Genomic DNA, 27104 nt, shown 5'->3' with positions numbered 1-27104 from the left:
TCACTATGATATGGCTTTTATGTTAATTGTCAGTCGTTGGGCCAAATTGAGCAACTGCCTGACAGTCCTGTCTGAACAAGACGTGAGGTTATTTCCTGAAACTATTTCACAGTTTGATATGGGGCAAGTCTAAAGCTGCATGTGGTAAACACACTACAAAAAGCTAAAATTACTGATGCATGAAGAAAAACTGCACTGTGGCAGTGGACCTCTAACCTCAGCAACAGTTCAAGGTTACCAGCGTTTGCATGCTGCCACAACATAAACAAACCCCAAACCAACAATATGCTGAAAGTCCTCTTCATTTTGTGATCTTAAGAGGTTTAAAGTGGCATCCAGAGTTAGTGAAAGTGCCCTATTCACTCAGGCCATCAATATTGGTGAATAATAATAATAATAATAATAATAATAATAATAATAATAATAATAATAATAATAATATAAACGCTACTTCTCCACAGTCATGCATGAAGTCATAAAAAAAACAGAAGAGTAACACTCTCCACCCTCTGCAAAGAGACTGCCTGAAAGTGACCGACTGCTCCCTCAGATGAAGTCACACCAGTCTCCTAATCATGAAGCCAAATATCATCATCTCGCTTATAAGAACAATGTTATGGTATTATTGTCCCTCAGTCCTTCACTGGGTCGATGTGGCCGCCACCACAACACTCCAACTGTCTAAAAGTGACACAAGACTTTGGCAACAGCAGTAACTTCTGTGTGGTGGAGTCTACACACACTGCATGAGTGGACGAGACTCGACAGCACTTCTACTTTTGTCTGTTCAAACTCAACATGGGATTTTTTTTCTTTTCATCATGCTGCACAGAGTTTGCCAATCTATGTATTACAAAGTCCTGCCAGGTGTTTTTTTTTTTTTTTTTTCCCGGAGTTGGCCCAGAGGAAATGTTTCCGGGCAGGAAGGAGGCTCACCTGGCCAGCCCCACCTCACAGACCCTCACAGGTACCTGAGCTAAACCTCGTCACGTTCTGCTTCTGCTGTAGAAAAGTTAATTGTTTACCTTTTCCCCGCTGCTGAAAACCTCCGACGCTTTTTTCTCATTCACCTCATGGCTGCTGAGCGCCAGCAGCCGCCCAGAACATCGACCGTACTGAGCGGATCTCAGACGAGACTTCCTCCTCTCGGTGCATCAGACATGAAGGCAGGACACCAGAGGCGCTTCTGGAAGAGGACTTTCACAATAAAAGCCCTGTCGGCGAGCGCGTGCACCAAGCAAAACCCACGAAAAGTCCAGAAAATGTACATGTTTAACAAAAAGTACATCTTTAATAAGTTTATGTACGAGTAGGCTTTAATGGGGCTATTTGAACAAAAAAGAAATGTAAACATGTTTTAGTTGACACATTTTTCTGTAGTAAAATAGCCTGAACACATGTATAGCAAATATAATTACCATAAGTTTATGGGTTCAATCAAATGAGTTTGTTCAACTCAACACGAATGCCTTTAATTTAATTTATTTTATTTTTTAAAAATGTTTCCGGTTTAGTTTTATCACTGCAGCTAGCTTGACCATAATGGGAGCATTAAGATCGGTATGTCAGATTGACGCTTGTTTGCCAAATCTCAGAGTAAATCTCACCCCTATGTTGTGTTTTGAGTCAATTAAATCCGGTCACAGACCAGAAGTAATTCAAATACACTCTCCCCATCTGATAAACTTTCATTAATGTTGGGAATCTATTTGTCAGTTTGATGTGCACTTTGGACGACACAGATTTATGACTAAAACGTTTTATTGGCCTTCACAACATGTTGCAGGTCAGGTGGTGAAGTGTAGCTGCAGCTGAGCTGAAGCTGCTGCTGCACTTTCACCTGAAGTTAATTTAATAGTCACAATAAATCTAATCACATTGTGTTCCACAAAGTGGGAGTCCGCTGTGTAATCATGCAAATCTATTAGGCCTGTGTGAGGATATTTTGACCCCCATTATCATGTCCACCAGAATTATTTACAAAAAAGAAAAAGCTTTTTTGTTTGCTTTACTTTGCGTTTACGTTGCTAGAGCAGTCTTTTGTGGCTCACATGAACCTAATCCTTTTCTCAAACAGCTGTTTGCTCTTAATCCCTCCACCCTCCAGTTCTCCACCTCACTGCACAGGGTGAGCGAGAGTGAGACCTTGATCTGTGTTGTTTTATCTTTATCTGAACTTAAATTCTGTTGCACCACTTTTCCTTACAAGCATACAAACTCTTCATGCAATTACTGTGTTGAGTTACCTTTCAAGAGCTGCTCATTTGACTAAAGGTGTGAAGTTAATCAACAAAGTGACACTGACATATATAATATTGTTCCATTAGCATTTATGTTTTACCTGCTATCTGCATTTATGACATTACCAGTAACCTCTACACACTAATATCTTCTCACACTATAGATCGTTATCAGCCTGTTCCACATCCTCAACTTCCTCCACTTCATTCATAGTTTACCTCCTGGCTCATACTTATTTAACTTTTGTGTGAGTTCTCTACCACATGCCACAGTTTATGCTTGCTCTGCTGTATACAGAATACGTGTGACTTACTGAGTTCATCCTCTGAGAACTACATCGTTCCTCTCGTCTTGCAGAAGGCTATTACAGTCGAATTATCATAATAGCCCATCTAGTACACTGGTATGCTATCAGTGTGTTTTAAACAGCCACACTGACTGTTAACAATTTTCTTTTTTTTCCATTTCCTGTCTCATTCCAACATTCCCATGAACCAAACACCGTGACGTCATTTGCAGTTGTGGTTTTGACCTTCACCGTATCTTACTTATGCATCTGTCTGTATCTGTATCTTTAACCCTCCATCTGTGATATCCAGATACAAGATATTTTCCTATGAGGCTGCTATCATTCAAATGCAGCACTGCTTTTGGATTATTTTGATGACAGTTTATGATCCCCAACTGTTTTCTTTCTTCTATAAAAGGCTTGCAAACTCTTTAGTTTCTTTGCTTTCAAGCCCCCAACTGGTATCTTTCCCACCCATCTTACTGAATCACTCAGTGGAGCCCCTGTGGTTACCTTGCAACTTTTGCACCCCTCACCACATGTTTCGTTTTCTCCACAAGTCATTTCACAGCTCAGAAACACAACCGTTGAGTAAATCCCCATCACCAACCTGATAAGACCTACATTCTTCTACCTCTCACTCAAAAACTCTTTGAATAAAACTGATTCACTGACCTGCTATCAGTCTTGTTTGCATTTATATACCTTCATCTGAGGTAGGCTAAGATTTGTGTGTACATTTTTTATTAATTAAAAAAATGCAGTAACTCAGAAGAATATACCTTCTAATCTTGTAAATATTCAACAAGGTAACTTCTGTTCAAATTTCATAGCCTGTCAGCTTCCTGAAATCTAATTCCTTCATTATGCCTTTAAACACACACTAGAGGAAGTAATGTACAAATGCACAACCACGCACACAATGTAAGTACAACATTTGCAGTTGTTAGGTGTGTATTTATCTGTGAGTAATGTGACCCTGTGTGAGTTTCCCTGTGCAGATTTCATCTCATCCCATATGAGCCCCTCGATTCTCTTACTGATCAGTGTGACCAGATTTATTCCTGCTGGGGATATCATGCAAAATCAGAATTCCTCTTCGTCTCTATCAGCATCTTTGTCTTAATTTCTGAAAGGCTCAATTTTTCTCATATTTTAAAAGACCTGGTGTTAAGACTGTGCAACACAGCGCCCTTCACAAAACAGATAGCACAGTGCCTTGCAATTCTGGTAATCATCCACAAAAGTATCCTTTTGTAAAATCCGGTGGAGGTGTCATGTTTTACCCAGGCAGATACAACAGATCAACAATATATAGTTACACCAAAAGTGATATATATTAAAGATAGTATATACAAAACATTAACGACATACTTCTGTAGTACATACAGAACAAGTGTCCATGGCTTTCAGTCTGAAATCTTGATGAAATATTATCATATTCTGAGCACAATATAAAAACACACACAAACAACATAAGAACAGCATACTGCTTTGGCTGATATAAATAAGTGTATTCAGAGGAAGGGCAGGGATGATGTGGAGGGAGTATTGCTTTCATGTTGGACTCATTCAATGTTTCAAACCCTGAGAAGATCAGAAGTGAAATGTGTGACACCCAGTGGGAGACAGAAGCAGAAGCACTTCACATCTGTACTAACCGAATCATGGAGACAGAAAACGGACAGACAACATTCATATCACCTTTTCCTTCTTCTGTGCACTGTACTGCATCCCACTAGGTAAGAAAATGACAGATTGTACTGCAATTGGACCCACATTTTCAGTCTGTAATGTTTACATGATACATACTTTGAAAGGATGGCGTGTTGCGTTTAAGTACCACTGAAGATTGTCTGAAAGGTGATGAGATGAATCTGACTGATTTTCAACCCTTTTTCCAAAGTCTGACCAACAAATAAAACAACTAGAAGTATCTTGATTAAAAATAACACATCAATAAAATCCACATTTCATTTGCATAACAGTGTCCTTCCTGTGTTTGCCCTGGTATTGTGTCATCATGTGACTGCAGGCTTTATGTCACCCAGCTGTCCATTCGCATTCGTTTGACCGTTGGACTCTCTGACCGAGTCACGGGGAGCAGATGGAAGTCCGGCCGCTGCTGCTCCTCCCGGTCGCTGCCACCCTCGTGGGAGCTGCAGGAGGAGCTGATGCTGTCTGCAGGGGACCTCCCCATCTCTGCTCTGACAGATGAGGAGGTGGAGGAGTGATGGTGAGGAGGAGGAGCTGCATGAGCCTGGGTTATGTATCCTGATTGGCTGAGGTGGTCACGGGGCGGGGAGATCGGCTCAGCTTTGATGTTGATGTTGTGGTTAGTGTTGATGGAGAGACTGGAGCCAGCTGACCTACACAGAAAGGGACAGGGGAGGAGGGTGTTCACGGTCTTTGACTGTGGAGTGAAGGCGCCACCTAGTGGTGAAACTTAACAGCTCTGCAGACAGAGAACATGTTTTCTCTGTGGTTGGCTGATACTGAAACCTGTCCTGTGGTAGAGTACTGAAGTGCTGAAATTAAGTACTTAACTGAGCTACTTGTACTTTACTTGAGCTTTTTCATTTCATGATGCTTTAAGCTTCCACGTTTATACCATTAAGAGAGTTATGATTCAAACATTTTACATATAAAACATACTGTTTAATGAGATTACAAAGCATGATCTATTTTAGAGATTTAATAATAGATTCAGTGTAAATTACCTTCATAATCGTGGTTTCATTAGTGTATAATCACAAAGAATTGCTGTGTTTTCATTACCCTAAAATTAGAATATAGATCTACAGAGTACAACAGTCTACAGGTCCTCCGCCACAAAGTGCACAATGCACAAACCAAACAATGGTTCAAGTGACGGCTTTTGGGGTTTCGCTTTTAGGGGAGGGTGAAATGAGGGGTATTCAGTTGGTGCAATCTGCAACCACATTCTTAGATGTCACTCAATCCTACACTGTCAAGTCGCTGACTTCGTTTTTTATTACCAAGTGAAACCAAATATTACCAATTCTGAAAAACTCCTGATTGCTTTTGTCCTCTCCTACATATGTTTCCCCCCTGTTCTGTACACTCTACATCTCAGGTGCTTTTTTAAAGTAAGTTACATAAATATGTCAGCTACCAAAATTGATCAATAGTAAAACCTGTGATCACTCATGAAGACAACTAAGTTAAGTAAGTCAGATATTTACCCAAGTGAACTCAGCTGGTGTTGCTGCCATGCTGTCATGGAGCCCAAGGAGGAGCCTGCAGGGGAGCTGAAGCCCGACAGCTCTGCACTGTTCAGGGAGTAATCTGATGAAGAGAGATGACATCATAGCACACAAAAAGCATTAGACTGGTACATGGAGTCAACGTCAACGTCAGGCTAAAAAGCTTCTTCTTTGCTCACATACCCCAGAATGCTGATCTGAGGACGCATAAATATTGGCATTGGGTGATCATTTTGGATGAAAATAATCAGATTTATACACTAATGATCCTTTTCATATCTTCTACATCTGTGTATTGTTTCAAACACAGTTTTTGTTTTAAACACAGATTTAGCCTTACCCTTACCTCAGAGTTCTGTGGAGTTATGTATGTGTCCTGCTCTCTCATTTGAAATTTAACCACACATAAATAATTCATGGTTATAATCTATCCATTTATGCAGAAAAAGAAGAAAACTAAAAGGAACATTTCTGTCTATTTTAGCCATATTGGTTCCTCAAGAATTATGCTAATGACAATGTTGCAGGATGTAACCAAATAACCATCAGGTACCGTTATTGTAGGCGGAACTGATGCCGGAGTAGACCAGACTCTGGTGGGACAGACTGGGTGTGGTGATGGAGACCACTGGGGTGGACAGAGGCTGGCTGGACTGACTGCTGCTCAGCCTCTGGTTACTCTGAAAAGACATAAAAACAGATACATCCACTTAGTTTATTCTTTAAGTTTTCATCTAAAATCCATTCCTTTGTTGGTTTTCTGTGGATGTTATTTCTCTTGAAGCCCGCACAGAGAAATAAAAGTAGTGAATCATCTGTGAAATAAAAGTAGCCTCTCATCTGGAACGCAAGGCTTCCTTTTTAAACTATTCCAAAGCAGTGCCCCCAGTGGTTGGGCCTCCCAACAACCTGTCCTAAATCATCAGACCAGTTCCACTAAACACCTGAACATAACTGGTGATGCCCCATTTTAACCACATGGTGTCAGTATAAATATAGGTTTCCATGGAGCATTTCAATAGAGAGAACAAATTATCTCTAGATCAATTATCAATCACTCTTTCAAAACACTGAAGGCCAAGTTTGTAAAACTATCCTTGAAATCGAAGTAGTTCTTATCTTCTGTATTTCACTGATACATTTTGAGCTATTTTGTGAGATTTAAGTGTCTTGAATTTAAACTGGCAGCAGTCTCACACCATCAGGCCTACTGCTACAACCTTGGTGTTAACTAACATGAGTGACAGTTTTATCAATTAATTAGAAAACCACTAAATACCAGCAGGCCAATAATTCTTCAAGTTGGTTTGGCACAATTTATATCTGCCTGGAAATCAAAACTCTGTAACTTGACACAATTCTACCAGTAATTAAATGTTTGGTGTTGTTCCTCTCTGGGTGTTAGCATTCCAGCTTGATAATGTAAGCAGTGACATCACTCTGAATGAAGTCATCCAATGTTAAATGTGCACACACGCTTACACACACAAGAAAAAAGACACAAAGACTCACGCAAATGTTGTGAGTACATTTGCATCAGTACTAACATTGCATAGTGTTTCCTTCCTCTTTTCTTGAGTTATCTGTGGTGAGTTGCAGCCAACAGAGAATCCTGCTGGAAAAAACAGCATAGACCAGCACCAAAACACAACATATGCTGGTCTGGCTGGTGACCAGTTGTGTTTTGGTGCTGGTCTATGCTGTTTTTTTCCAGCAGGGAAAGGCAGACCTGCTCAGTTCTTTATGGATATTTCTTTAAAGAAACTCAATGACCAAAATTTAAAAAGATCTGCAATCTCAAAAAGCTATTTTTCACTGTTCGTTCAAATCACACAGTGCACACTTACATGCACACACATGCACAGAGGAGGAAGTGAAAGGCAGTTTCGAAGTGATCAAATGGACAAGTTGCTCTCTGACCACAATTCAACATCTATTGCTGTAGTGAGTGAAAAGCAGAAACATGTTGTCATCTGGGCAGCTACCATCTGCTGGTTGAAACATGGCGGAAATATTAGCATTCTATTGCTTATGGTTTTGTTGCATGCTTCAACTGCATGCCTCTGTCAACACACAAAAGAAAATGGCATTTAACACCCAGACCACTGAACAAGAACATAATACTGCAAACATGACGACAATTAACTGTCATCCAGTAATCAGCAAATTTCAAGTCAGGAACTTTTAAACTTTTCCTCAATGAGGAAAAAACATCTCAGATTGACTAGAATAGTGGGGCATTATAGTGATGAACTCATTTTTGGAGAGGCAGCGTCGACTTCTACAGGATCACCTGTCATTTCTAACTGGTCTGCAAATTCTCAATAAAGTCAGAAAATCCTCTCCTTACTCACAAAATTGTCAACTAGGGTTTTTGTTGTTGTTTTTTGAATACTTTTGAATAATATCCAACATAATTAAACCACATTTCCTCAAAGGCTGCATTTCCACATGTACGTCCATAACAAGAGCAATATGAAACGTTATTCTTTTTTTAAATGGAACACTGCAAAATCTACTGGATCCCACAACAGCAGACTACTGGAGCCGCCTGGTCACCATTAAAAACATGGGGGAAAATGCCTCAGTTTCCATTGTTTGCTACTCGTTATATCATCGTTATACAGCATAGTGTTGGAGGGGAGAGCAACAGCAGGAGAGTTAAGAGCAAATCAATAACTTGAATTACCCAGCACAGATGCTGACTGTACAATCTGAAGGGAAGACAGACTGGAAAAGCTCTGAAGACTCTCTCTACACTCTGCAGAGCACAGAGTCACTTCGCCAAACCACAATCTCTGTTGTCATGCAACTAATCACCCAGACATCTCGTAGTGTTCACTTGCTGGGGTCCTACTTGTGCCAAAATGTGAGATGTGAGTAGAATGTTACAGCATATTTCTGCATTTGAATTATAGTGATGCTATGTTTAAATCTGACTTGAGCTTCTACAGAGAACCTGCACTCCCTTCCACTCCAGTGGATGACTTGGCAGCCTACTTGACTACTTGACCCTTGAGGTACTTCAGATGGAAGTTTTCCATGGTACAAAAGACACAAAACATCACTGTGATTACCAGTGGTGACCTCAACCTTGCTGGCTTCACAGTCTACCAAGACACTTTATTTAAACGCCACAGCTAGAGTCATAGAAATAGAAGATCTCTTTTGTGCTAATGGTTAAAAGACATTCCACTCCAGTGCTGTGAGCATTATATCAAGCAATATCAGTTACTATGTTGATTTATATGATGAAAATGATGGTTTAAACTGAAAAAAGTGTTTCCCTCATAACAACACATTATTCGTAATTACTAAAATCAGAGGAAACAGAGGAGGAAAGCAAGCCTTTTTGGGCAGGGGCAGGATTATTGACTGATAAAATAAATTGAAAATGATGCTTTCTTGAGGAGATTTAAACAACAAGTTCAACCTTTTCATGGGCAGGTCTCCCTCTTGTTTAGATGCTGTCTTATAACAAGGACACTGACGTATGACACACATATTGTCAGTTTGTTGTTGTTATGGGTAAGAATGTGCTCAAACTTTCATATGCACATATAAAATGCTTTCAATTTGTTTGTAAGGAATTAAAGATGCACGCAATGCATTGGTGTGAGAAACAATGAGCGTAAATGAAAATCTTAGTTTACATTAAAAACGTAAAAACTGGAAACTGGAAAGCACGACACGAGTGACACTGGTTATGGCATTGATAATTCATGCCAGGAAGGCAATTCTATGGTTAGAAAAGCCATTTTTTTTACAAGTATTGATATGTGGAGTCTTCAGTCTCCTCCTCCGTAAAAGAACAATGATTTCATTTGCAAACTCACCAACCATCTGGCCCAGATGGTGTCAAACAAATTGTTCTGAAAAACTGCTGACCAACTCTGTGGTAAGCTGCATCATCTATTTACCCTGAACTTGTCTGCTCTGGTTCCAAACAAAGTCAGGCATCAGAAGCTTCATGGCCTTTTGAGTCATGCATAAGCAGCTAAGAAGTGCAAAACTTTAAAAATAAGACTTGATTAATCTATTAAACATCAACTGTTTTATACCAACTTTTTTGACAATCAGTTGAATGTTTTTTAAGAATTTTCTAAGCAAAAAAACTGAATAATTTCTTGTTCTTTTACTTCTCTATAATGAAAAAACAAAATATCTTCGGGCTGTGGATATTTGAGGACGTCCTCTTTCGCTTTGGGAAACACTGATTGACATTTTTCATCATTTTCTGAATTTATAGACCAAACAACTGATCAATTAATCATGAAAATAATCAAAAGATTCATTTAAAATGAAAATAAACAATTTCATAAGCTTGTTCTTAGGCAGTGGCTGTGCATCTGTCAGTTTCTTTTTCATGTTGTTATTCACCACACAGACAAACTTACAAGTGCTTGCATCATTCCTTTGGACTGAGGCACGACCACTCGGAGGTCTGTCTTGCGGCTGTTGGGGACCAGGCTGTTCCCAGGAGGTGGAAGAGGAGGAGACTTGGGCGGTATGATCTTCCCCAAGCTGCCTCCACCAGGTGAGCTCACATAACCGTTCACTGAACACAGAAATGTAGAAATACAAAGACATTTGAGATCTGATCTTATGGAAATCCCAACGTCTCCCTAACAGCTGACGGACCAGTTGACTGACTTCTGACGAACATCAGGTGGACCAAGAGTCACATGTGTGCCATCTTGTCAAATAAACATTTTGCCAGGGATATTCTGAGAGCCTTTCAAAGACTTTCCTTTTTAGTGGAAAGCACAATGTACCTGAATACAGAAGTAACTGAAGATTTGGAATGTGTGTTAAAAACAGGGGGGAGGTTATGAGGTTAGAATGGAGAAAGTACAGCTATATATTATACAAGAGATAATAATGAATAATTGATCCTTTCTTGCTCTTGACATTACATAATGGCAATGTTCATCTGAGACATCCTGTTCTGGGAAGGAAAGCACGAAGCTGACAGGGAGGAAAGTCTGCAAGGAGGACAGTTTATAGAGATGGTTTTCCAACCTGGGATATGGTTCCCACAAGGGGTCGCGAAATAAATGTGACAGCTGAGCTGATTATAAGGACAGGAAAGCATGCAAACATAGAATTGTCTTCAGTTTCCTCTCTTTTCTGGCATTTTCTGATTAAAACTTTTCAATAACCATTCACTTCTTCTGGCTTGTAAAAATAGAAAAACTGAAGAAAAGCCCTCACAACAAAAGTGAGACTACTCCTTGATTTATTTCTGGGAGAGGATACATATCATTACAACATGTGGTTTATTCTTCTTAAAAATAAAATATGAACCTTATTTAAACTCTCAAATAACAATTTCTCTGTGAATAACTGTGTTATGTTTACATTCATTTGAATTACACATGTATTAACTTATGGTGATGGTGCGGCTCAAAGGTTAAGTTCTGGCCTTTAGAACAAGGGGATCTGTCAGAGTGTGTTTGTGTGACTCCTGAGAGATACATACCGACTGGTCCAGATCCATTTTGTAGAGCCAGATCAGAACTGCCCTGCAGGCCACCTGAGGACAAACACAAACAAACAGAAACATACATACAGATCGTTTTTGACTTGTTTTTCAACCAGTTTTTGCTCTGTGGCCACTGACATAAACGTAACTGGTTTTGCTGGTAAGTTCCATATATACAAAAGGTGAATCTCTACATTTACATGCACAAGGTGTTTCTCATCACTGACTGTTGTCAAAGAGTTAAGACAAAAAATGTTCTATCAGCTTTCCCTCCTGGAACACATACGCGGACACACCTGTGTTTCCAGTGCTGGTAGGTCTTTGAGGAGAGTTTATGTTTCTGTGGAGGTGTGTGTGAGGTGAGGAGAGGATCCCACTGTCGGCCAGAGCTGCTGTGGCTGCAGCTAGAGCTTGTGATGTTGGTCCTCCTGCACCAGAGCTGTACGACAAGCCACCTGGTGCTACATGCATGAAGTTCTGCTGTGGAAGGCCTGTGGACTGGAGAGCAAGTGATAGATAAAGATTGATAAATACCAGAATACAATATCTATAATAATTTTTGTCTTTTTGATTGCCCTGTTGTGTTCTTCTGTCCGTGTTTGCCTGATCAGGTACCTCAACAATGAGCATCAACTGACTGACTGACCCACTCATGTTGGGCCACAGAAGCAAAAATGCAGGGAAGAAAAATACCAGACAATATGATTTCAGAGCCAGTAGGGAGGATGCCAAAAAAAAAAACAATGCTGGGCACACATACTGATTGGAAGCTTTTGTTCCAGTCCCTGCTGAGCAAATGTGGTTGGGAAAAGCCAATGGGTTAGAGTCTTTTGACACACTAAAGACAATACAAAACAAGGCCTTCATTTGGCAATTTAAAGGGCATTTAATTGCACATTGGGTATTGGTGTAACTGTATGCATGTGAAGAATTATGGTGCAGTCAGTTACAATGCAACTTACAATTTTATGACTCTTCATCATGTTGTCAAACTCTTCATTGATTTTCTTGTACTTCTCCTCAGTGTTGGGGGTGAGGACGTAGGAGGAGTCAGCATCAGGGCTGTCGCAGCCTCTGTGCTCCTTCTTGTTCAGGGCCTGTAGGTGAAATAAACACGGGGGGGAAGAGGCATTGAGTTTAGAGAGCCATTTTCTAGGAATTGTTTCAGATGGAAAATGTCTTCATTGAAGACCACAAAGTCTAAAATTTAAAAAAAAAAAACTATTAGAGCACACCCAGCTTTAAAACACATACGTCCAGCAATCAGACACAAATACAGATAAAACAAACTGAACAAACAACAAAGCAACAAAATAGCATAAGCTCTTCAAAGTGTAAAGAAAGTCGAGCTGAGACTGAGGGGTTTGACCTTAAACACATTAATAATAACATTTTTCCATGTCACAGGCTGAGGTATAGCAGAACACAGGATGTGTATGGTTCTGGTTGCTCACTATCTAATATATGGTTTAAGAGCAGGAAGGACAGCTAACAACTGACAAGACCAGATCTGATTTGAAGAGGTTCACAGTATACAGACACTTCCCCAACACTGAGGCCATTTTTACATTTCTGCAAGTCTGTCCTGGTGAGTCCTTTACTCTTATTTTGAACAAAAGCAAGGAAGAGCAAGGAAACACATTGCACATTGCATTTAATGCATTAATCTCTTTGCATAAATATCAAAAGAAGGTGTTAGTGTTTGTTTTATTACACATTATTTATGCTTTTCTACTTTTCTAAAGTAATTAATTTTTTGCAAGTCGTTTCCTTCTGACTGTTTAAGGGAGTTGTTTTTTTTCTGACATGACTGGAAGGACATTCCAATATTAGTATCCTGACTTTTGCATTTAGCAAAGGACTTCGTCACTGAGTAACTACCATGGCTGTAGACTCTTATGGTGTGTCCTCACAGGAGGTGTTTAACCACATTTTTAATCACAAATGTTCATCAAAGGTTTTGACTACAAACAAGTGAGAAACAAAACATCTGTAAGATGTAAGGCTTGCTTCCTCAGTTTACTCTGAGTCTATGAGTCAATCCCCTCTCTGGTTAACTGGACCAACACAGTAATATGTAGACCTTGAACTACATGAGGTCAGACTTACAATCAGGTTAAGTCTAAATAAGGTTTATAAGCAAGACATTAAACCATCTACCAGACTATTCTCTGGGAGGTACTGATCTGAGGATAGTCCAATTCAATATTTGTGAATCACAATAATGACTCCACTGACTAATTCAATGTTTAATAAATCTACTTTGAGAAATGCATTTATGTTTTGCATGAAAAGCAGCCTAGCCGCTGCATTCATGCTTTAGCCAAATATCATCTGTCTATACAGAGCGTGCATTATTCTATTCTCGAGTGTCTGACAGTTTGTTTCTCTTTATGAGCTGTGAAGTAGCGTGACAGACAGTAAACTGGTCTGAGTAGAGACGAGATTAACAGTAGTCTTCCTCTAGACACATGCGGGTCCACATCAGTGACTTACTCATCTATATTCACACAAGTCTTTTAAACACATTGGACTGGAGCAGGCAGATATCTTATATCAGGACTGAAACAACTTTGAATTTGCGTGTTTTTGGTGTTTTTAGGATAATCAAAGGCAGCTGTTGAATGCATCCCTGAACACATTGTCTAATGCATCATATATATTAAAAAACATAACTCCCATTATGAATTAAAATGAAGGTAAGCAAAGACTTGGCATTGTTCAGGTGGCTTACAAAGACTAGGTTTAGATCATTTGTTTAGATCATGGACAGATGAATTGATGGACGTTAATTTATAGCACCTGGACCTGGAAAGGAGTCATTGTGAAGAATCAAATCATACCGACATCATGTGAGCCTGGACGATGACATCACTTCTCTGGTATCCATCATCTCATCGTTGCTCCTCATTATATTACACGTCATGGCATGAAAAGGACAGACTGACAGACGAACAAAGCAGCCAGCTGACTGTCTGTCCACCACATGTCCTCTACATTCCCAGACACTGGTAGTTACTAGGAGCTTTAAACACACACTCACAAGTCTATTTTCACCACAGGCCTGAAGCTGCAATTTAACAACTGGTGACCACTTAAGAAATCACACGCTCAATTCCTGCTCAACACAATGACTGACTGTTTCCAAACTCCAGTAAACATCGACATGCCAGTTTAAATTTCCAGTGTGTTTGATGGACCCTATGTTTGACAAGTATGCCAGTTTGTCTAATTATGGGACGACACACAATGCTTCATTATGTAAGTGACCATGCAGCAGTGCCAGCAATTATGTGTTATTAGTCTAAATGACATTTTTCTTCAGATATGCTGGTAAAAAAAACAAACAAATAATGAATTGAGAGGAATGATTGATAATCAAGAAGAAACTGGCTAACTTTAAGTTTTCTATCAAATACAGATGCCTCTGGGTAGAGTATTTCAAAACCTGGGAAAGAGACTCAACAATCACCTTTCTCCATAATATGTCAACTTCACCTTTTTGTCATCTTCCTAATTTATCCACCACTGGCAGCTGTAATGGGATTTGGCGCTTCCTTATGTGTGTGTGTGTGTGTGTGTGTGTGTGTGTGTGTGTGTGTGTGTGTGTGTGTGTGTGTGTCTGCTGTGTGAATGTATATATTGTATATAAACATAAAACCACATATTCAGACACATGGTAAAGTACATTCCTGTAAAACTCTATCATCAGTGACATTGGTTTGGAAAAATACTGAACATTAATTTTCGCTTTCATATGCCAATTTCATTAGAGATAACAGCATTTGGTGCTTTAAAAGAAGGTTGTACTGTTTAACATTAATTATTAATTCCTTACAATTGTCCTATGAGAGTGAAGGCCCTGCTTCTGCCAAATCAAATGAAAGGAACAAGCATCAGTTTTTAAACATGCTACTGTGGGGAGGTACTGTGATACACAAACTGCATTAATATATCACATAAACGTCTACTATCATCAGAATGAGTCTTTGTAATCCTGTAAAATACCTGCATGTGAAGGTAAATCTAAGCCTTGCGAGTACATCATAAAATATGACATTAGGTTGGCACAACTCCAGAGCAAAATGCAGCACTCAAGGGATCATATTCAATGTATAATGACTCATTCTTCAGTCATTGCTAATGATGTAAGGATAAATGAGCCACATTATGATGAATGGAAACGTATCATTTACTCAGGATCAGGAGTTTGTTACTCTTCAATCACTCTCTGAATCAGGTGTAAACTCTGCTTGACCTTACTGACAGTTGTTATTAATCATGTGATCGCTCCAGTTCCTTCTTTATATGTTTCACACCACTCTCGGGTAGCTTTACAGTTTATCTTTATGGGGTGACAGTTCCAGCTATGAAAGAGGGTTCTGTCTTCAGAGAATGGACAGTGGACAGTCTAAGGGCACAGAGAGACACAGAGAAGACCCAGGAGAGGAGGGTCTAGTGGGATTGGGTCCAAGATGCAGAGGGCTATATGTGGCTCCACAGATGCTGATTTAGACCACTACATCATGTCTGGGCACTGCTGACTATCTTAAAGTGTCTGTGAGAGGATCTGAGGGTGTGTGCCTGCTTATCATCTCAAATGTCAAAGTCGGCTTTGGTGGATCTCCAGAGGCATGTGGATCGTTGTCACCATCAGGCACAAGCTGCTACGATAAGCATCTTAACATGTGAGGATGATGTCTTGTTGCTGTTGGGGCTGCTTCAAAAAGATAAAATACAGCCCCCTCTTTCCCTGGAGAGAGTCTTTTCCAGTTGGGAGATTGCCCTATAGGCTAAGAATAGGGCAGTGTTTGAGATGTGATATGACACATCCCTGACAGATAGGTTCAGCTCACACACTTTCAAAGGCCAGTTTTTATAAAGCATCCTGTCACACCAGACTTGAACTAAACTAAATCAACCGCTCTGTTGTATGCCACAGTGTCAGTTATCAGTGTATTGTAGTTTTCCTTTCCTGTTCCCATTCATCTCTAGGTCCTGCAGGCTGAAATTACTGCTCTGCATACCTTCGACAGCTGCTCTGTTTTTGATGAAATTCAATTCTGCTGCACACAAACCTGTCTTATTATTATGACAAAGGTAATCTGTCAGTGAGATTCGCTGACCAGTCAGAGTTTTGTAGTTTTAGCTGGCAAACCACCATCGTTTAAAAAAAGAATTTGTTCTCCTGGCTTCCACCTTCATGTTAGGATGACGTTACACTTATATCTTCTCCATAGGCAAACAGATGTGTAGATTGTAATAAAAAAATCTATAGTTTGATGCAAACTAAAGATAAAAATAATCAGCTTTGGTATGACATCAGTATTTATGAACTGTAATTCCTGTCCAAATTTGGATCAGAGCGCTGAGGTTATAACTTGTTTCTGTGTGCCTTGACAGTCTCGTTATGTGTAATTACAACAACTTGGACCATGAAAGTAAGTTGGCCAGTGCCAATTAAACTTTTTGTATGATGTGGGAAAAACACAAGACTGCGCAGGACGTATACCAGCTTCCCCTACCTGCATGTAAGCTAGTAAGTCCATCTTGCTATTTTTGTCTTTATGAGTGGAACTTAACAACACAAAGGGCACTGCCAAATGTTGAATGTGGTTAAGTGACAGAAAGAAACAGTTTGACATGTGACATGTTTTTTAGGTACATACATTAATAGCTGATTTAAGTTTCTTATTTCAAGAAGGTGAATCTGCTCTTGCCCATTGATTGAATACAACCAGCCCAGAGATATAGCCACTGTAGAGCACTTTGTCAGAGAAATGTGTGACTGTACTTGAGGAGAGGAATTCAGGTGTGCCCAAAAAATCCTAGATTTGTCAAGAAGTACGATGGCTACCAGAGGGGTCTTAAAAGATGCCAAATCTAGCTAGTAGCCTGTTAGCTTAGCTTGGCACAAATTAAAACTTGGAACAAGGGTAAGCCTACAGTAGCTTGTCCAACTCTGTCCAAAAGGTAACAAAATCTGGCTTCCAGCACCTCTAAAACCCACTCTACACACTCTACCCCCTGTGGGTTATAATAGTTTTATGGGAGTTATGGCTGGGACGACTAAACAGACATGAGATTTGTGTTAATATTCTCATCTAACTCTCAGCTAGTAAGTGACTAAATGTATTTCCCCAAATATCGAATTATTTCTTTTCTTTACACCATAAATGGTGGACAGCTAACTCTGTGGGGGATTACTGACAAGGTTGAACAATGCTTTGAACATACATTTTCAAGCTATACAATATGACAATTCTCTGGAACACAACACGACAGTAGCTAAGGTGCAGTAATTCCATGGGAACGGACCGTTTACCGTAAATATGCCCGCAAATGTATTTATCCTGCACTGAAAATAAGAAGATTTCAATTCATCTCAACTCATTTCAACTTTAAAGGATATTTACACTATCAAAGTAAGTACAGAGACAGAGTCTGTGCAGGGCATGTTAATACTCATAAACACACTGTGTGACAAAGCACATGTCTGAGCTGTTTGTATAATTGTGGTAGAGAGATATTCATCAGCAAACTTGCTCCGTCCAGAAACAACAATGAATCCAAAGAAGCATTACGCCGGTCCATCCTGACATGGAAAGTCTGTTGCAGCCAGTGGGGTATAATTTTACAAGTAGTCAAATTTTACTCTTTAATGTTGCAAATGGTCTGACCAATATGTAAAAGATCAACCTCTCACTTTTCAGGCGTTGTTTTAACTAGCTTGGCAGTCTGCGTGTCATTTGCGGGAAAAAAACAAATAAGGGAGCAAAACAGGCAAATCAAGCCTGGCTAATGGCATATAGAGCTTACACAGGTGTGTATGTAGAATAGACAGGATTATGCTATCTAGAATCATGATGGTCACTATTAATGATGCATATGAACAAATTCTACCACTACTATCGGATGAAATAAGCATTCAACAGCTGTACTCTTCAGTGAAGCTTTACTGTTTGCCAATCATGTTCCTGTTCATTCGGGCTGAATTAAATCATTGGATGGGCTTGTGTGAGCCACAGCCATCAGAATTCATTGTGTCAGAGCATTTCACTTTGTGATTATTGTCAGGATGTTAAGAGACTTTCAACAAATAACAAAAAATCCTCTGAAAGTAAATAAAAATCCCTAGCTTTAAGAGACAAAGTGCTGGAAAACATCTAGAATACGTATAAAATACCCCGCTTTGCCTGCTGCCATCTCGACCCAACCTCGAGAGTGAAAAAATGGATGGATAGGTGGACACTGAGAGAAGAAGAAAGAAAGCTGGAAACATGCCTGAACTCTCCTGAAACAAACTTGAACACTGATTTGAACTGCTGTAAAGAAGGCGAAGCATTTTTGAAAATAAACACAGTTACTTTTGGAAGTTTAGCCTTTTCTTTCAGTTGGTTTAATTTGGTAAAGCACTACTGTGTGTGTGTGTGTTTGTTTGTGTGTGTGTGTGTGCGTGCGTGCATGCGGAGGCAGTAAATTCAGGCCCTCAGCAAGGCAAACACACATTAGAAGCTTACATAAACAGAAAGAACGTGAGTCACGATGACCATTCATTTTTAATGGCAGCAGCAATGAGTACATGCTGAGAGAGACAGGACAGTGCTGCTCAGGGACCATGATGCAACAGCACCAGCGTCAGCACCCTGATGACATAGCCAGCAGGACCCCTCAAAGCGGCTGGATCATATCACCAAAAACATCTCTTTCTCCAGCGGGTCAGCCTCGATTGCTGTTTATTAATGCTCATAATAAACAGTCAGTCAGATGATTTGCAATGGTAGGAAACCTGGCAGCAGTCACTACTTAGTGCTTGTCAATATTCTGCAAATTTGAGCCATAACAATCTCAGTCCATTTTGTGTCAGCACTGGAATATTTTGACATGCGTCACTTACTGAGTAGACAAAACTAGAAACACTGACACAGCAGATGTTGCCCATTGCAGTCATTTCCGATGTTGATGTTTGTGTTTTTTCACCCACTCAACACACAAACTCGGCATGTTTAGTCATTAAAATGAAGAAAATATCAGACTGCAATTACTTCCTTCCTCAATCCTCTAAATGAAAGCAAACAGAATCAGAGCCTTCAGAAGAAATATTGAAGTATTTTCAACTCTGATGGGGAAGCACAGAATCATGTTTTATCTCACTCTCTGCTTCTTGTTGGTTTTCTGTATATTGCTCTGTGGTTGGAAAAATGTCCTTGACAAACTATCACATGACGAAAACCATCAAATATTATATCTTTCCCACCATTTTGGGAATGCAAAACACTGTCAGGCATTCACAAAGTACACTGTGTAACAGCACCACAGGTTTCACCACCCACTAAATTTAAAGAGGAAAAAGAAAGTTCACATTTCCCTAAAACACAGACTGTATATAAATAAGTTTGAATGTCAAAGCTACCCGATGCTAACATTTGCACTAACATTTTGACATGAGACTGAGATCACCATTTCACTCACCTCTACAATGTCAGAGTTGGTTCTGCTTTCGTGTGGCTCGTTGTACTCGGTGTATTTCAGAAGAACTTTGTCCATGTCAGTGCTGGCATACTGGAACAGCTTGTTGGAGCTGTTGAAGATGATGAGGGCAATTTCACAGTCACACAGAACGCTCAGCTCATAGGCCTTCTTCATCAGACCAAACTTCCTCTTCATGAAAGTCACCTAGAAAGACAGAGACTAAGGATCAATTTGTTTTATTCAGAATTCCCCTCCTGTCTCCTGATGTCAATGTATTCAGTCCTTGTTCAAAAACACATCTGGTGTTACAATACAGGTAGAATAAACGGATGCCTGAGACAGTATGGTTTAACAACTCATTTGTAATTTTTATTTTGAAGGCTCATATGCATTTTTTCCTCTTCTTCACATAATTTTCTTTTGCCTAAAGCATATTCTGGTCCTTGACACAAGCAGACTCGACAATTGGTATGGTCAGGTTTTGTCTGGCAGAACACATACAGCATAATAATAATGCAACATGGAATTGTGCTGGGGAGGTGAAGGCCAACGTGGTTTGAATGAAAAAAATTACATTTGCTTTTAAGTGGGTGAAAAAGTTTATTTCTTAAGTATAAAATTTGTGGCTCAGGGGCACAGCCAGTGTCTTGTTATTAGACGGTTGTCGGTTCAGTTCCCCTTGTTTGCATGTCAAATTGTCCTTGAGCAAGATGCTGAACTCCAAACTGCCCCTGATGTGCTGGTCAGCACATTGCATGGCGGCCACCACCATCAGTGTATGAATGTATGTATGAATTACTGTAATCCAAAATCATACAAACCATCCAATGGCAGCAGGACAGGTAACCAACTGTGCATTCAACTGCAGCCTAAGGGATATGGAGTGCTTTGTCAAGGTGTGGTGTAATAATAGAGATAATAACAATTACTGGCTGTCTTATTTCAGTTATTTAGAGAATGCTCTTACCCAGAGAACCTTAAAACAGCATTAGCACAAGCTACAGACACATCAAATACATAGTCAGTCCCTGATAGAAGTCGTCTAGTCTGGAGAGACAAAAAATATGTCACACAGGAAGGAGATCAGGAGGAAGTGGAAGGAGGAAGGTTCTCGTGGAAGTTCTTACACTGAATTCCTAAAAGTGGGTGACAGTAACCTGTAACTGGCTTCTACTGGAAAGCTTCTGATTGAATGAGTGAGGGACAAATGGGTGGGAAACATGGGTGGGGAAGGCAACTGAGTAATGTTTCACCTCCCTTAATGATAACTATCAAGGTGTTCAGCCTTGAAAGTCCATTTGCTGACACATACCTTCAATAGAGATATCTCACAAAAAAAAAAATCAAGAATACAGTGATATATTGTACTGTAAAATCTAAGATGACAACAAGCACTATCGAAACCTCCATGTTCCCCTACACCATGAAATGCACCTCTAGCATAAGGCTCAAATGAAATGTTTGGAGTGGAGCATTTTCAGCTTGCATTAAACCCACACACTACCCACAGGTCATACATGGATCATCCTCTCTCATCCCTGTTTCTGGTGTGCAGTTAACTCCCTGCACTGAGTCACTGTGTTTATCTTGCTACATCTTCCTTCTACATGGCTTCTGGGATCTTGACTCATGTCTTCAGATATCTAGAGGCTACTTGTGACACTATCTCCTCCTTCACAAACCTCAAAGATTTCCCACAATGCTGAGTATCAGGTGTATTGGTCCTTGTCAGCCTGCTCAATGCTTTCCCATTTCTTTTTCTGTTGCCTGAACAGCAGTTTAGGTTCTTGCTCAAAGGCACGGAATCACAGGTTTTTAATGAAAGGATGTATTATTTATTTAAAATTAACATTAAATATAAATTCTAACAGGGACTAGATTTGCTCCAGTAAACAAATTCTCAGTTAGCTATTACAGATAGGTGGAGGCAGAACATATATAAGCAGTTTTCTCATTTCTCCTTCCATTTCCATTTTCTCTCAAAAGGTAATGAGCTGGGGTTTTGCCAAAGGTTGCAAGTCAGTGAGGGCAAGTCTAAATTATCTGATTCACATGGATAAGGGGTGTGGAAGTACAGGAATCTCCTTATCAGACTGACCGTTTTTCAAACAAGCATGTGTGCATTTCAGAGAGATATTTAATCTGTTCTGTTCTGTTTAACAAAACCCACTGCTCTCCCATACTTTATTACTCCTCTTACTCTTACTTTCTCCTGAAATAAAGACAAGGGCATCTTACATCTTATTACTTTCCATAGCACATCCTCATCATCACTGGGAATTCACTGGTCAAAGAAATATCACTTCAATCTGCTGTAACTTCTGCTGTAACCTTGCCAGAAATGATGCTTCCTTCAATGTGGGCGTCACTGGAGGTCAGTCAGTCAGAAGTCTGACATATGCAGATAACCATAACCATAACCATCTTGAGTCAAAGTGAGTCAGTCTTTAGTTGCTCTCCACTTCCAGCCCCACTTGGAGGCTTTTACCCAGGGAACTGAAGGGAGTGCCATAATATGCACGATAGCACTGTTGCTTTTTAAATAATTAATACCACAGAAAGCCAGATAGAGACAGGCATGCGCTGTTAAACAAGTGATTTAGTCTCCTATTTAGCCATAAAAAGTAGAGCATTTTATAATCTAATCTTAAAATGTCCCCAATTGGAAGATAATGTCATATTTAATCTGCAGTTCTGTTTAATTTGTTTTAAAAATGTCTGAAAAGCAAAGTATCCTCAGCCAAGATGTTTGAGTTCCTGCAACCTCACATGTTCCAGTTAGGGAGCATAGACTGCATCAGATGGCCAACCAAGTTCATGTTCAACCAAGCTGAACATCTGAACTAATGCCACAAGCATTTTGAGCAGTAGTAGCCACTGAATAAACGTTGCATCTCATTACAGTAACTAGATTAGATGACCGCGGTAAAGTGGACGCCACAGTTCTCACTGTGATTCCAAGGGCAGTTAACAGTTCTGTTTTGTTTTTCATTTTTTAGAGTGACCTTAAATGATGTTTACAATTATATTCATTATTTCTGAAGCACGACTAGCAAATGGATTTCCATTTTTTCTGTTCTTTTCGATATTTAACTGCTAGTGCATCTTTCCATGGCTCCACTGTCATTACCATCCAGTGTATTCTGCATAGTGCAATAGAGTGAACGACTGAAAGAAGAGCAAAACCAGCCAAAAACACTTGACAGATGAAACGAGAATACAAACCAACTTCTCAAAATAGTACAAGAACCTAAATATACAACAGGCTCCAGTGATGCAAACCTGACAGCTAAAGCAGTGTCTATCTAAAAATGCTCCGGCCAAGACAACCAAACATCAAATATAAACATCATCCCAGATATTTATTTTCCAGCCACATCCCTATTTCCAGAGCCTGCGCCTTCCGTCCAGACAGACTGGTATTTGTTGTGCTGTTGGGGGTGATATATATAGAGGAGACAGACAGAGAGGGATTCCAGTGGGCAGCAGTGTGGCTGCGCAAGGAGACGGTGAGGAGAGAAGGCCACTGTGTGTCCCTAACACTGACCCACCCTGCTAATGACAGGGTGCCGTCCGGACCTAGCTAACCCCAAATTACTGCCCTTGCCACCAGCTGTGACCGCTGCACTCTCAAAAGTAAAATGACTAAGAGGAATCTTTCAGAGTTCTTTGGATTGAAACCATAGATGATCCACTGAAGGCTCCGTGAGGGATTCCTTCATCAAGTGTTCATGAACCTTTCAATACTTGCATAATATTTGGTCTTTCTGTAGGAAAATGTATAAGGCATTCAACTCCAACTTGATCTTTTAGATCCCAGATGCAATGAAAACCTACTTGTTAGAGTAGGCTCTCGGCAGTATGCAGGAGCCAAGCATCAACATAACAGATATCATGAAAACCAAACATAACAACCCAAAATATTCCTAAAACTGCCTCCAGGTGTTATTTAGCATGGCAGTGATGCTTTTATATGGCTATATATTATGACACTGAACACTGAGGAAATATTCAATATAATAGTGTCAGGGAGAAGTAACTACACAGAAAAGAAGCTTATGTGCACAGGAAGTCTTTTAACCAAAGGACTTTGTGCAGAAAACAAGCCAGAATTCTTCTATAAATATTTCCTCCTTATTCTGCCACTTTTTACAGCACCTACATCAATGAAAAGTGTATACAGTCAACAATACTGGATGAGTTACGATGCTGCACTTTAAATATCAATACAACAAAATCATTGAGATGTAAAATTAGATGAGAGAAGAAGAAGAAACCAACCTGGCGGTTCCTCTCATCTACAATTCGGGTGATCTGGATCTTCTTCCTCCCCATTGCCAAAACAACTTCCTCTGACAGCCAAAGAAGAATTTCAGCGGGCTCCAGGTAGTTTAGTGTTAAAAAAGTCAGTCCTCAATACATGGCGCCACTGTCAGCTCAGTTACTCCAGTATCAGTTTGGCATGGCTCGCTGAAAAAGAGAGAGATAATGTTTCAACTTAATCCAAATGTTATTCAGCCGTTTCAAGTATGAACAGCAAAACAAACAATTCATATTCAGCAAAGGCATTCAAAACTTGCACAAACAGTGCAGTGTCATACAGTGTACCAAGACAGAAGGTTGTACCAAAAAAATCCAAGTCAGAACTTGTTGAATGATACATCTATCAATGGGGTTTTCTGGAGACATTTTTGACCCACTTTCTGAAATGATTCTGTACGAAGATTACTGTCCTCCCAACTATAACACAGTTTTCTTTGTCACTTGTGAAAATCTTGGGGATCCTGCAATGAGTCTTCAGGCTTTCTTTTTCCAGTGGCCTTTTCAGTTTAGTATCAACATTCAGCTGCACTGCAATTTTTGTCACTGCCAATTCCAATCCACTGCCTCTTTTCACCTTACTGCACGGACGTCCACCTGGAGGGCATACAGTGCTCCAAGGTTCACTGACCAACCAGCAATGAGGACTCAAGATCACACTAACTGAGAAAGACAAAGAGAAATATAGCATATCTACCTCACTGCACACATCCAAACTCTCTTCAGCCGCAATGCTACTCCGTGTGCACCAACATCCAGCCCGCAGTCTTGAGAGTCTTACGTGAACTTGCCTCTGCTCTCCCACTTTCTCCTCTGCCCACCTGCTTTGCTGTGTCCCTCCTTTCCTCAGCCTCAGTGTTTCTGAGCCCTGCCTTCCTTCAGAGCTCCTTAGCTCTCTCCTAATCTCATCTGATCTGGGAGGAGGCAGAGAGTGAGGCGAAGCCAGGCTTTATCCTAACCCTTTCTGGATTACTGCAGCATGTGGATCCCAGAGCTGAGCCACCATAACCCCCACTATAGACCCAGTTCACAGGGTTGGGGCATGGACAAGTGCATTTCTCATGCACCAGTGGAAATGTATTGGTGATTATTTGTTGATCTCAATGACCTCTGCAATTAAGGAAAGATAATATTAGTCACCAAAATGACCCAGACAACAGATACATGAAGGACAAATAAAATCAAATAGAAAAGGCTTAGCTGATTTAAAACAGTCACCCTTCGATAGTATACTTGTTTTTGTCATCCTGAACATTTGAGCTAAGTTGTTAAAATAACTGCACATTGATTTGCAAGACACTGCACCCTGTCCTCTACCCTGTACCCAGTCAGTTCAGATGCTGTAAAAGACAAAGAATATTTGTATATTTGGGATTTAAAGGTCACAAGGATTTGCCAGTTTTACAATCTCTATGACCTGATGGCAAGAAAAAAATACTTTGAATAGAGAAAAAGAATAATGTCCACCAATCTCCGCTTTTTCCATGGGAAAATGGACAACTAACATTTCTTTTAGCATGTGTTCTTGAGTTGATGATTCAGTTTAATTGCTATGTTAGATAGTTTGGATCCGCTAAATCCTGGAGGCAGTGTTAAGTCACTTAATAGTGGTCTGATCTAGTTAGATCCTAGATCCAAGTGCTTGAAAGCGGAAGGATTTTTGTAGCACTGTTGTAGCATTAATCATAGGGCCAATATTGTCTGCGACAACTTCTGCAACTTATGTCACAGTCGATTAGTTAGGGTTCAAAACCTGAAGGGGAAGAACCCTAGTGAGTTTGTGCCTGTTTATGTTATTATATGTTGTCTTATGCTTCATCTCAAAATGTTGGGAGCTAAAATTAGCTTGTTACATGAATCTTAGCCCAATAATTGGAAATTAGGTACAAATGCTTCCAAAGACTTATGACTGCAATCATCCAGATGGTGCGGTTAGTTAATGCCCCAAAACACGATTTTGGAAAGGTCACACCCCTCCTACAATGGGTCTCCTTGACTTGGAATTGGGGAAAGAAGCTTAGCTCAATGTGTACCACTAAAGTGCAAATTGGAACATAAAAGTCCACCACGATTGATTTTCTTGCAAATGGTACTATGTTAAAAACATTAATATAAATAGAACTTTGGGGATTTTCATTCTATTTACACCAAAGTTGATATACAGCCTTGCTGGACTGAGATACACCATCAATCAAAGAAGTTTAGAAAAGGATGGCGCAATCCTGGTTTACTTCAACTGCGAAATCCATCTATCTGTCCTGAACATACACACTAAGTATTTATGTCATCCAATTAAAGTAGGGGCAAATGGCAGCACTTTCAGTGGTCAACAACTGACATGCTGCATACAGTGTTGCGATTAAACAAGTATGTGCTTGGTCTCACTCTCCCTTCTGAGGTAGAATGTCACTTAGAGCAGCTTTGTGAAGTCTGAAGTCTGCTCCATGCTGCTTGCCACTTTGATTTTGAATCATCGGCACCATTTCCTGCCGTTGACCGCAAAGAGGTATTGAACCTGGAATTGCTGCTTGCAGTTGTACTTCAGTTTGTTTTTTGTTTTTGGAATAAAGAAAGGTTTCACATTATTGCAAAAGTTTATGTAATCTATATGAAGTTCTGGCTAATCATCACTGAAATAGAAAAAGTTGATTCTACAATCGATCTTAATTCAATTGAAAAAGAAACTCCATTGACTGAGTTGAATAGCTAACTCAACAAATTTAATTTAATAAAACTGCTATAAAGCAAACAATTCTTATCCCTAATCAACCTTGTTTACACTACTATTTTCTTCACAACTAAGTTGTGTTACATGCGTGTTGCCTGGATTATACTCCAGTGTAGAAACACACACTACAGTGATTTGGGCACACGGCACAAATACAATGTGCAGGACTGAGATTAAGTTTTGGAATTTCCACCCTGTGTCTTGTCTGCTTTGTGCTTTAAGTCAGTTTATATTAAACCAAATATAATATAAATGTTGTTTCCAGGCATAAGATTTGCCCTGATACATGGTTGTAGTTCTGATTAAGGATCATTGTCACTGAAAATATATTTGGTGTCCTGT

The 27104-nt window shown here is 39.9% G+C and overlaps 2 protein-coding genes across 7 annotated transcripts in view; both read right to left on the bottom strand.

Annotated features, from left to right (window-relative positions):
* Positions 1–1180, bottom strand: part of LOC119017997 (multiple C2 and transmembrane domain-containing protein 2-like) — a 38996-nt gene extending 37816 nt beyond the window's left edge. For all 3 annotated transcript variants that reach the window (XM_037095274.1, XM_037095275.1, XM_037095276.1), the window contains exon 1: positions 1026–1180. The gene's annotated coding sequence lies outside the window, so the exon portion shown is untranslated. The remainder of the gene's footprint in view (positions 1–1025) is intronic.
* A 2273-nt stretch (positions 1181–3453) lies between these two features.
* LOC119018439 (myocyte-specific enhancer factor 2A-like) overlaps positions 3454–27104 on the bottom strand; it is a 40365-nt gene continuing 16714 nt past the window's right edge. For 2 of the 4 annotated variants that reach the window (XM_037096114.1, XM_037096115.1), the window contains exons 3-12: positions 24732–25144; positions 23996–24184; positions 19715–19918; positions 12205–12339; positions 11539–11740; positions 11240–11293; positions 10155–10315; positions 6311–6437; positions 5737–5839; positions 3454–4899 (exon numbers count right to left, since the gene is read on the bottom strand). In XM_037096114.1, coding sequence (XP_036952009.1) covers positions 4569–4899; positions 5737–5839; positions 6311–6437; positions 10155–10315; positions 11240–11293; positions 11539–11740; positions 12205–12339; positions 19715–19918; positions 23996–24049 — 1371 coding nt within the window. In that variant the 5' untranslated portion in view covers positions 24050–24184; positions 24732–25144 and the 3' untranslated portion in view covers positions 3454–4568. The remainder of the gene's footprint in view (positions 4900–5736; positions 5840–6310; positions 6438–10154; positions 10316–11239; positions 11294–11538; positions 11741–12204; positions 12340–19714; positions 19919–23995; positions 24185–24731; positions 25145–27104) is intronic. The other 2 variants (XM_037096113.1, XM_037096116.1) reach the window with 1 other exon arrangement.

This window comes from Acanthopagrus latus, chromosome 4, assembly GCF_904848185.1.
Source record: "Acanthopagrus latus isolate v.2019 chromosome 4, fAcaLat1.1, whole genome shotgun sequence".
Classification (NCBI taxonomy): domain Eukaryota; kingdom Metazoa; phylum Chordata; class Actinopteri; order Spariformes; family Sparidae; genus Acanthopagrus; species Acanthopagrus latus.
The sequence above is the reverse complement of the archived record's forward strand: the minus strand, read 5'-3'. Positions and strand labels throughout refer to the sequence as shown.